The sequence below is a fragment of the Chelonoidis abingdonii genome, chromosome 3 (genome assembly GCF_003597395.2).
Source record: "Chelonoidis abingdonii isolate Lonesome George chromosome 3, CheloAbing_2.0, whole genome shotgun sequence".
Lineage (NCBI taxonomy): Eukaryota > Metazoa > Chordata > Testudines > Testudinidae > Chelonoidis > Chelonoidis abingdonii.
Window position 1 is genome coordinate 93522020 of NC_133771.1, and position 12559 is coordinate 93534578.

At 40.6% G+C, this 12559-nt stretch overlaps 1 protein-coding gene across 1 annotated transcript in view; it reads right to left on the reverse strand.

Moving 5' to 3' along the window:
• ROS1 (ROS proto-oncogene 1, receptor tyrosine kinase) overlaps window positions 1–12559 on the reverse strand; it is a 105761-nt gene that overhangs the window by 5794 nt on the left and 87408 nt on the right. The window contains 4 exon segments of the mRNA XM_075064567.1: window positions 7585–7748; window positions 10777–10911; window positions 11863–12066; window positions 12197–12294. Of these exon segments, the coding sequence (XP_074920668.1) occupies window positions 7585–7748; window positions 10777–10911; window positions 11863–12066; window positions 12197–12294 (601 nt within the window).

The window sequence follows — 12559 nt, forward strand, 5'->3', positions numbered from 1 at the left end:
TCTGAGTCTTGGGGTCCCACAGGGAAGTTTTGGGGGACCCAAGTGTACCAGGCACTGGAATTCCTGGTTGGTGGCAGCCTATCAGATCTAAGCTGGTAATTAAGCTTAGAGGGGTTCATGCTAGCTTCTCAGTTTATGAACACTAAGGTTCAAATCTGAGTAGGAAAGCTACAACAGGATCATTACAGGAGGCCAGCAGAGAATACACAGATGAACAATTACAGAAAAGTCATGGCTGGTTACGAAAGCCTCAGGTAATTAGAGAAAAGGTTGTGAGCACCTGAAGCAGCACTAAGGGCCAGAAGAGCCATAGACCAGCATTTGAGCTGAGTTTGGATAAGCCTTGGGAGGCAACAGAAAACTGCTAGGCTCTCAAGGGAACAAAGAGGGAGGGACATTTTGGTGGGGGGCTGATTTATACCTGGACCTTGTCAGATTTTTTTGTTAGTTTCAACATTGCTAACCTTAGATGTTTGACTTATATCCAGGCTAGGTTATATGTGCGTACATGCAGCCATTAAATCTTGTTTTGTGATCCTTCAGATTTCACATGCAAAGCCTGGTTGAGCCAGTTAAATGCTCAAATGGGAGTCCTCCAAGCAACATCTGAATGCTATATGCAATAGTGTGGGTGATTCACCAGGGAGTGCTTACTGCCTTAGCACTTTTCCCAAGAAAAGTGTGGTTAAACGCAATGCCCTGGCCAAACTGCAGTTGAATTAATTTCACTGGGCCTCTCCTAATTCATCCTGCACTTTCCACTGCCAGATTTCTGCAGTATTTTTCAGTTACCTCCTGTTCTAAATTGATATGCAGTGTTGTTCAGTGCTGCTAAATAGCTACTGCATTCCACCTCAGTGGTGAGAGAAGCAATCGCTAGGTATATTTCCTAACTACCTTGTGGGGTATTGTGCAATTAGTTCATGTTAATAAATGTTCTGAGATCTGATGTGGAAAGGTGCAAATTGTTATAATGCTTATATAAGCAGCAGAGAATCCTGTGGCACCTTATAGACTAACAGACGTTTTGGAGCATGAGCTTTCGTATTCACCCACGAAAGCTCATGCTCCAAAACGTTTGTTAGTCTATAAGGTGCCACAGGATTCTCTGCTGCTTTTACAGATCCAGACTAACACGGCTACCCCTCTGATACTGAATGCTTATATAAATATCTTCAGTGTACTTTCAGTATAGTTTTATTTAAAGAAACATTTGATATCCTTCATTTTCAGAGATGGCAAATTGTAAGAGGAAATCAATCAGCAGAAGGGATGATTGGTGACAATGGAGCAAAGAGAACATTTTTAAAGCTAGTATTGAAATGTTACTTTTTTCATCAAAAATATTTTAGGGGCCAGATCCTGAGCTGCCGCAAATCAGTGCAACTCCAGCAAAGTCAGTGGAGCTATATCAATTTACACTATCTATGTATCTAGCCCTATATGTTAATGATTTTGTAATAAAGACGCAACACAAACCTGTCGGATATCGTACAGTTTTTATATGGCAAATAGCACTGTTTCCCCAATTGAAAGTTACTTTCCTGTTTTCTTTTTAATAATTATTTAAGCTAACATCTCTTACCCACCACCTCTATGCACACCAACTATTCCTATATTGGAGAGCAAGAGATGCTTCTGGGGATAGCATAAAGTTGAGTATATTCCAAACAAGTATTCAGTTACATATCTTTATTCAAGAAATATTAAGGGTAAGAATTTGATTACTGGACCCTGGATTTCTCAGTCTCAGACATGTAGGATAGTGTGAAGGAGTACTTCCTACAGATAAAGTATTATGCTGATACCTATTGATTGCCTGGAGGTGCAGGTACTGTATTTCAGTAACAAGTATTAACAGAACAAAAATATATCTGTTATAATACTTCACACCGTATTATATATCAGTGGAGATGTATCTGTGTCTCTGTCTAATCAAGCATATCATCTCACGTGTTTTTAGGATGACTCACTAAGCTTTGCTATTCTGTCATCCTAAGGATGCTAAAAGTGAGAATTTTGCTTAGCCAAGGTCCAACCGTGTTGTGCACACATTTACATAGTGTTTAAAAAATAAAAGCAACACTTAAAAAGTTAAAGGCCATTTTTCAAAGCGATGTTTATCAAGAGAAATCTCTGTATGCAAGAAACACTCTTGGCAAATGCAGCGTGGGTCATATTCAAAGCAGGGATCAATGCAGACTGGCTTGTTAGACTAAAACGTATTATCATCTAACAACTCCTAGCAAGGATCAGGGCCCCATTGTGCTAGACACTGTATATACATGTAATGCAGAAGACAATTTCTTTTCCTGCTTTATAATGACTTATTATAATTATTACTTTTTGTATTTATTCAAAATCTAAAGGAAGGTGTGACTGTTTCCCTAACCGAGTAGTACCCATTATTTGCTCTCTCTGAAATGAACTAGTAATTGGCAAGGAAACAGAGATGAAATGACTGTACTGTGCTGTACTGTTTTTGCATGCAGCGTTGTTGCCACCTACCTCTACAGCAAAAGGGCTTGAAATAAAAGCCTGCTGAAATCAGTGGGAGTCCTTCCATTGACTTCAGGTCAGACACTAACTGAACTAACTGCAACAGAGGATAATGGAATTTCAGAAGCCTGCACTGAAGGCCAGATACAAGGTTTAGGTGATGTAGTTTATTAGCACACTTGTTTTAGAGAAACTTCTGCTTCTCCAAGTGATTTACCTAAACACAGGCAAGTGTGCAGAATAGCAGGTAAGAGTGATCGGTTTTAACAAGATACATGAGTTGAAAACCATTACTAGTCATCTAGCAGATGCTGTGCTCTCTAATCCCAGATTTCAACACTGAAGAGAAGTTTAAATAAATCTGATTATTCCTCTGACCAACAGAGAATTCAGGGGGGAAAAGACTCATGACATACACCCTGCAGGTTAGTTTATTATTCTTTTATTATTATTTTTTTCAAAATATTAATTCAGCATTTAAGAATGGTGGTGGCTTGCCAGCTCTAAAGAGAGAAAATAATATAGCCCAAGATAATATACCATGGACAGTGGCACTGCCACCTTCTTCAAACTTTCCCACCCTTGTGCTTTATGCCTGATCTGTCTGGAGGGACCATTTCTATAAGTGACAGAGTAGCAGAGGCTCAGACTGGGGCTTTGAGCAACTAGAGATTTGCCTGATACATCCAGTTGGAGCAAGAAGTGGGCACCAAGTGGAGCACTGATCAAAACTAGTGCTGCCCAGAGGACAGACAGATCTTTGATTACCTTCTATTCCAGGGGTGAGCAACCTTTCAGAAGTGCTGTGCCGAGTCTTCATTTATTCACTCTGATATAAGGTTTCGCGTGCCAGTAAAACATTTTAAAATTTTTAGAAGGTCTCTTTCTATAAGTCTATAATATATAACTAAACTATTGTTGTATGTAAAGTAAATAAGGTTTTTAAAATGTTTAAGAAGCTTCATTTAAAATTAAATTAATGCAGAGCCCCCTGGACTGGTGGCCAGGACCCGGGCAGTGTGAGTGTCACTGAAAATCAGCTCGTGTGCCGCCTTCGGCACCCATGCCATAGGTTGCCTACCTCTGTTCTATTCAATACTCAGACAAAGTACATTCACCTGCACAAAAAAAAAAAGCCCAGCACATCTGTCCAATGTTTTTTAACATTAACATTTGGTAGACATGCCTGGTCTGTTCAGTGTGTACACAGAGATTTCACTCAATTTAATAAAATCACTAGAAAAGACCTAGGGGGTTGTAATGATGCTCACTCTTTAATATAGTAGAGCCCTGGAAAATAGGTCTGTTGACAATATTCCTTTACAGTGTCTCTGTAAGCAAAAGCCAACTTTTGTAATGATTGTTTTGTTTCTGGCAAGGATTGGTAAACTTGATAAAATGTCCTAAATAAATAAATAACCAACTAGTCCCGTCAGGTCTAAAAGGCAGGGAGCTGATCAGTTAACTCAGCTTTGCTAAGTATCCAATCCAGCAGACTGAGACACTGGCAAACCTGCAATTGCACTTGCAGGCATAAACTCCATGCTTGCATCCACAAATGAAGCAGTTTGGGAATGGTACAACTAAAGACCCAGCTTGCATGTGCAAATGCAGAGGGTTCTGTAAATGGATAAACCTGAAAATTCTACAGGTACATTTCTGGGGGCTGACAGAAATTTGGGGCCTTAATGTTAACACGCTAGTTAGTGATACTTTTCATTTAGGCTTTTTGAAATTGGAGGAAGGATGCTCTTATGTTTCAGGCACTGAACTGGGACTCAGAAAATCTGGGGTTTGATCCTGGCTCTGCCTATGTGACCTGGCGCAATTTACTTAATTACTCTGTGCCTCAGATCCCCAGTACAATGGGATAACCGTGCTTCCCTGTCTCACAAGGGTGTTGTGAGGATAAATTCATTGTTTGTGGGCACTCAGAAACTACAGTGATAAATGCCATAGAAATAACAACCGTGAGAGGGAAACTATAAACTCATATTGGTTAAATTCTCTAAATTGCCACAGTGCAGTGCACTCGCAGTAGTTGTTGGGAAGAACACAAAGACTTTGGTTGTGGATGACCGGTAAAAGGCTACAGACTAAAGGTTGAATCTCAAAGTAATGGAGCAGAAAGTGGTTCTCTCTTCTGTACCTTTTTAATGTTCACACTGTCGTGCTTGCTCTAGAGTTGGATATTCTACGGAGTCAGATTCACATTCCCCTCTGAAGAACAACCCATGGTATTTGATCATGGTTCTTGGCACATCACTGCCATACTCGCATCAGTATTTTGCTGTCACCAATAGGATGTTGTGAGACATGTAAGAAAGGACAGGTTGTGTGTACAATAGCTGGAGTTATTAGAGGTCACCATGGAGGCAGGCAGGTAAAGTGGATAGCTTTCCAGAAGCCACAAGCTGCTTTTTCTGCAGATGTGGGGACATCTATACAGTTGGACTGGGAGATAAGTCAGGCGTCCAACAGCTACCCTCTTCCTCGCTGTTCCTCTTCTTTGAGTTCTCCTTTCCTCCTCCTCCCCTGATTAATTCATGCCCGGCAGATTGGGGAGCTTTGGCATAGAATCTTGTCTCCTGAACATGTCTGTTTTAGATATCATCCTTCTGTATAGCTGTATTTTAAGAGGCTAGACATTTGCTGTGGTCTTTATGTAATTCACACTTCTCTATTACATACATTCTTATTTCTCCTGAGAGTCAGGGGTTATAAAGTAGGACTCTTCTATCTCTTTCCGCAATAGTAGGCTTCTCTTTAGAGCCTACACTGTGCCCTTCACAGTGGCACCTGCATGCCTAATGTCCTCAATGTCCTTAGGGTGTATGTGCATTGCAACCAGGACTGGGAATGGCAGGTTGTGTAGATATACTGCGCTAGCTGCACCTTAGTTAGCTCACTAAAAATAGAAGTGAGGATGTTACAGCCCAGGCTTCAGCATGGGCAACGCAAGCCCGCCTGACACCTCTGGATACATATTTGTTTGTGCATCTAGTATGGGTACATTCACGTGAGCTTCCCTCCACAGCTCCGGCTGTAGGGTTGACATAGTGTCATTACAACTTCAGGGAGAAGTTCTCCTGTCAGTGCAATGTGCAGGTAGATCTCCTGATTTTCCATGGATCTCTGTGCCCAAGATCAGTTCAAACAGTTATCTGTCTGCAGTATAAATCCCCTGAAATAGAATTAACCCAAATATTGCCTCCATATGTGGGGTTGATTTAAGCAAGAGGTGTCAATTCAATTCGGGCTCCCAAACTAAAATGAGCACTCCTTAGTTACTCTGTTGTAAATTGTTTTGGGCAGGGAAAGTGTCTCGGTCTCTGAATGTCAAACACTCCATAACAGCTAGGTGATAGGTGATTTTTAATAAGAATAATCCTGAGTTTACACATGCTATCATTTTAGCTGTGACTCAATGAAGCACATTTATGTTTGCACTGGTAAGACCAAGGCCAAACCAAATAATCCAAAGGTCTGTTCCACGATGAATTATCCAAGACCTGTTTTCCAAAAATGTTACACGACCGTTGGCCTTTGTGTGTAATGAAATTCCTGTTACAAACCTCCGCCCAAGAAATGCTCACTGTCACTAAGAGATTTGGTTCTAAGAGAAAGAATCGCATGCTGAGGGAAGTGAAGTGATAGGCCTAATAATAATAATAGCTAGCCTTACTTGGAGTTTACATCTTCCAAATGCTCTAGAATTCTTACCTGACTGATTCTCCCAACACTGCAGGAGGTAGGTCAGAGTTAGTATCACCATTTTATAGATGGCCTAACTAAGGCACACTAGATTTTCTAGGATCTCCCCCAGTGTACTAACACTGGTGCAGCTCCACCAGCAGGTAGCAAGAGAGAATGCACTTGTGTACACAGAGCATTGGCATTTTTACCATCAGAGCATCTAACCCTACTCAGAACAGGCAAAGACGACCCAGCAAAGCTGCTTGCTGTCACCAGTGCCCTGCTTACACTTGTACTTCCACCATTGCTACCGACCAATGGAACTGCAATGCTGGTAGCACAGTATTGGAAGATTTCCCACCAACAGATAGTGTAAACTGGCTTAAAATGTTAGTGGCCTCCTTCACAAAGGTGCTGAGCAGTCACAGTTCCCACTGATTTCAACATATATTATAGCCAAGACTGGTAGCACCACCTATTATTAAGATTGTCAGGCACTTCTCCCAATAAGACCGTTTTTCAGCTGCATATAATTTTGCCAAACTTCATCTATTAGAGCTGAAATTTCCCATGCTGGGTGTCTGCCTCAGGCTGAATTGTTTTGGAAAATTTCAGCCAAAATGGATGAGCCATTTCATCTCTGCACCCTTAATTCATCCCCCTTGTGTGTATGCATTATGACTATGGTAACGATCACAATAATACGAATACCTCACTCTTTATTTTGGTGATTTCCCCTGCAATTTACAAATGTCATCCAATGAATGTCCACAAGCCCACTGTGAGGGAGATAAGTGTAATTGGGGAATTTGAGATAAAGAAGTCACTAAGGGTATCAGTGTCTGTCTGAGCTTGTATTACAATGAATTCCTGAATCCTCATCTTTTTCTCAGACCACTAGAACACACTGCTCTCCCACTGCTCATAACCTTGGACACTGTTTCACGTGAGATAGCATTTGCTGGCTGAAAACTCATTGGGCCAGAACCTCATCTAATTTACACTAGATGAAATCTGGAGTAACTCCCTTAATGCCAATGGAATTACCCCAAATTTGTACCAATGTGAAATTGCAATTTGGCCCATTTAAACAAAATATTTTTCACATCTAAAACACCTGAAACATTATGTTTTGTAACTACATCACTGTTTTACAGCTACATGAGCATTTACATATTCTGCTTTGTACAATCCTATATAGAATGCCAGTTATAGAGAAGAATAAGCTACTAACTAAAAGCTAAGTTCTAAATAATATGGAACAAAAGCATGATAATGAAAGAGCAGCAGAAGGAAAAACTGAACTACAATGTTGTCTGTTTTAAATTGTCCTGTACCTTGTCAACAGGGGGGAAACAAGGGGGACTAAAGGCATTGTCTCAAACTCACCTTCAAAGGCATGGTTGAGGACTCCAGTAGAAAGCATTCTGTCCTCAAGCTGGGGAGTGCAGCACATAGGAGAGTTTCTCAGTTCCTGCAGTTGGTCCTGCATATAACAGAATGTAGGCCTGTTGTGAGGTTCTTGGGCCCAGCATTTTGTCATTAAATCCCATCTAGAAAAAATAAATGATATCAAAAAAGAATTAACTCTAATGTAATTATAACCACCATTATAACAAAGCTATGTTAGTGGGTCATTAATCCTCACCACCAACAACTTTGAGGGCCAGAACTTCAGCTGAGGTAAACTGGCATATCTCCATTGACTTTAATGAGTCTATGATCACTTACACTAGAATGTTTCATTAATGAACACATAGATGAACACAATAGGCTGGGGAAGAGTCAACACAGCTTTTGTAAAGGGAAATCATGCCTCACTAATCTATCAGAATTCTCTAAGGGTGTCAAAAAGCATGTGGACAAGGGCGGTCCAATGGATATAGTGTACTTGGACTTTCAGAAAACCTTTGACAAAGTCCCTCCCCAAAGGCTTATAAGCAAAAGTAAGGAGTCATGGGATAAGAGGGAAGGTCCTCTCATGGATCAATAACCGGTTAAAAGATAGGAAACAAAGGGTAGGAATAAATGGCCAGTTTTCACAATGAAGAGAGGTACTTAGTGGGGTCCCCACCAAAGATCTGTACTGGGACCAGTGCTGTTCAACATATTTATAAATGTTCTGGAAAAGGGGGTAAACAGTGAGGTGGCAAAATTTGCAAATGATACAAAATTACTCAAGATAGTTAATATCTCTGTCTGTTTTTTATTTAATCAAGCCTTTTACTGGGGAGGAATTCTCAATATTGGCCAGTGTTACAAGTATAACTGCTTAGTTACACGCATAATCAAAAATGTTTCTTCACCAAACTCTGCAGCAGGACTTTCATGGGTAGTGAGGGGTTATGTGCAGAAACTATGACCTCATCTACATTCAGGGACAGCCATAATTCAGCTATTGGGGTAGCTGTGCTGATACATGTAGACATGGGCCTTTTAGGGTTTGCATTGATTTAGTTCAATTGTTCAAACCTTGGTTTGCCTTGTCTACACTTAGGGGTTCACACCAGTGTAGTTACGCCAACTGATGCCATCAATTGCTATATCAGGGCTTTGAGTATCGATAAAGTCAATATTCACTTAAGTGTAAATGCTTGTAGGTCAGAGAGTCCCTGTCCCAACTCACTACTAGATTTTACCCACTCCACTCCTACAGGGAAAGTGGATTATTATCTTCCTGGATTAACATTTTGATAAACAAATGGACGGGGGGAGGACATTCACATTCTCCTCCCTACCCACACAGTCCCTGCCCCTTTAAGACCTTTTATGTTGTAAGGCTTCATGTGAGTTCTACTTGTCCCTGCAGTGAAAGCCTACCACAAATTCCTAAACACTTCTTAATTGAAGTAGTTTGGCCTTTGAACCCTCTTCCTATCGGTGATGGTTTGTTTTGTAAAATGACAGTGAGCGAGCTGAAGAGCAGAGGAGACGATTAATGACTGCTGATGTCCAATGCAGGTTCCAAACCATGTAGAGGGAAGCAGGAATGCCAAGAATCTAGGCATTCCATTAATAACTGAGCAAAGCAGCAACAAGCGATTTACTTTACTGACAGAATCGGTGTGCAGGTGCTGAGTGGTTGGCCACTGAGATAAACGAAGGTACAAGACTCAAAGAGCTAATTCAGACTCCTAGCTTTTAAAGACCAGGTTATTGATCTTAGGCCCTGATCCTACAAGTTACAACACGTGAATGACCCCCACTGCCTCCGTGCAGTCCCCCCGAAGTATGGATCTCTGCAGATGTCCACCTGCACATTGTAAATTGCAGGACTGATGCCTTAGAGGGTTACTTCAGCTAAAATAGATTTTCCTTGTTCCTTTTGAAGGTCTACTTAATCTTTATCAAGGCAACATAGAGCCTTGAATAACTTCCTACTAGAAATAAATTTCATGCCATGTGTTCGTTAAATACTCTCCACGAATGATCCATGAAACTCATATTGCTACTCACTAACCCCCTTGCCATAGAGGGGAGGGCTCACCAATTCTTCCCAAGCCACTTCTAGATGTTTGTGGGACTTTTACACCAGCAGGGATCTTGTATGTCAACTGGTCTCTCCTTCCATTTTTTTGACTGAATGCCAAATGCCCTGCTGTGACTACTTAGATGATATAGCAACTTTGAATATAAATCCTCCTCAGAAAGTTTAAAGGGTGAAATGGATTTGCTCCACCTCCCCCAAGAGACAGGTGTATTGAGTCACTCTGCACATCAGTCTTTTTTTAAAAACTGCATTTGTATTTAGTGCTTAAGATAGCCTGGAAAGGTGCTTTTTTTTTATCCACAGATAAGTACAGAACAATCAGAAGAAGAAGAAATTTCTTTCTTCCCACTTTGCCTCAACCCTTTCTCTGTAGAGAGCACTTCTAGGGTGAGGGGGTGCCTGGTCTCCATATACATTCTATCTAAGGTCGATTTTCTAAAATTGCCAACAAGGGTGCTAACCATGATGGTTACATAGGCACCTGCACACTAGGCACTAGACTGAGACTAAATTTCTTAAAGCAATCATGACTTCTAGTGATTACTGAACTGGTTGCAGTCAAACCTGTGACCTATGTAAGTGAAAGGCTGCATAGGCCATTACCAATCATACATCTTATGTTTAAGATGTGACACATTCTGTTAGCAGCAATAGAATGCACAGGCTGGGAAAACCCAACTTCTGCACTCAAGTGGTTAAATTTAAGGGACAGAAGATGAACTTTCTGAAATCGTCACTGAATTTGATTAGATATGTCTCTTGCTACAAGATTTGTTCCCACTGCTGAATGTCCAAATTATATCTTGGTTCCTGCATGTACAGTAACAAATACACACCATTTAATTTTAGGGCTGAATTTTCAGCCACAACCAAAGTTCTACACTCGCAGACTGGGCCATTGGATGGGTAGATAGCCAGCTAGGGCATGCAAATGCAGATTATTTTATCTGTCAAAAAAAGAACACACTGAACGCTGCAGGGGAAAGCTACTGCATGTGCAAAAGGCCCCATGCAAAATGATGGGCAGGTGGACATATGGCCCTCAGTGTCTCATTAATGTTCATGATACTATTCAAACAAAATTAACTTACAGATCATCAGGACAATTGTTTGGCAACTCCAGCCTCCCTCCTGACTGTACATGATGTAATACATCAAGATTGGAGTAACCTGGATACGGCTGATGACCCAGTGTTAAAGTTTCCCAAACCAAGACTCCAAAAGCCCTGAGGAAGGCAAAGGGAGAATTTTAATGAGCTTAATGGATGTCAAAAATAGATTAAATGAAAGTAGATATAATTGTCTAATTTTCTCTAACCTCTAAATAAGAAAAAACAGAGCTAAGGGGTTTTAATTTCATATGAACTAGTTCATACATTCTTAATCGAGTCTCTAGACCTCCTAGAAAAAACTACGGGAACTAACCTATTATGCCACCTACCTTCACGCACATTGGGATCAGTCCTGTAAGAAACTGAGCACCCTCAACCTCCACTGACACCATGTAACATACAATTGTATCATATTTATTTAAGCAGCCTTTAGTGGTGTCAATGGAAGTTACACTTGCTTAATATCAATTGGGAAGCAGTCAGCACCTACAAGCTGGGGCCTGAACTTGAAGCACTATATATTTCTCTTATGTAAATAAAAAGAGTGAAAATAAAATGGCTGCAGTGACGTATTGTTGAAAATTCGAATTGTGCTGGTGCTAGGATCCAGACTGGGGGAAAGGTCGAATGAAGTATAGTAAAAACTTAAGGTCATTGGGGAGCTCGGGGAAATAGTGCTAAGGAGAAAATGTTTGCCTCTGTGGAGGATGCACTATTTGATCTAATGGAAAGTGGAGTGGGAAGAATGTGATGTCAGCAGTCAGTTCACTGACCAAAAAAGCAAAATAGACACTTTGTGGACATTCATATAAATCTGTTTTGGTCATGTGACCTTAGTTACTTCCAGCTGGAAGAAATAAAGAAATATATACATGCAGGTGTTTGTCAGAAGACGAGACCTTTTATCAACTCAGGAAAACATCAACCAAGCAGACATTATTTTCCTCAGTAAAAAAAATGCCCAGAGATGGCACTCTAATAATACATCATTGCTACTGTAAACTGATTTTTCCCTGTTTTAGTATTTATTATTTTTCCCACCTCTTTGTACCCCCAAGAACTTACCATACATCAGATCGGTTAGAAAACACACCATCAATAAGACTTTCAGGTGCCATCCATCTCACGGGGAGCAGCCCTTCTCCTCTTTTCCTGTAATAATCGTTTTTATAGACATCTCTGGCAAGTCCAAAATCCCCAATCTTCACTATTCGGGAGAGGCTGGTGTATTCCTTCACTGACACAAGGCAATTACGAGCTGCCAGGTCCCTAATATACAAACATAAACAATGACGGAAATGTAATAGTTTTTGCTAGGCAATTATTTTCAGTTTAGTTTACTTCTCCGTACAACTGTAGGTAACAAAATGTAAGAACTACAAGGAAATTAATCCTGTACCTATGAATGAAGTGCATTTTTTCTAAATAGACACAACCTTTGCAAATATCCAGACAGATAGACAGAAGGTCAGCCACTTTTAGCAAAGGACCTCGGAACTAAAAGAAAGAGAGGCAGTGATTAGTAATGTCTTCCATCTTTACAAAGGCAGAACAAAAAGGACCTCTTGTTATGACCAAATGTATTGCTTTTCTCCTTTTGAGATTACCAGAGATTTTCAAAAGTGCAAAAAGCAGGTAGGTGCAAAATCTCTGTATATTACCGGACAAACAACTCTGGATATTCAAGAACAAGGGGCTTCTCTTTTATTTAAGTAATATCAGCGAGAGATAGCAAAACAAACCCTATTTGCTGACTCCAGAG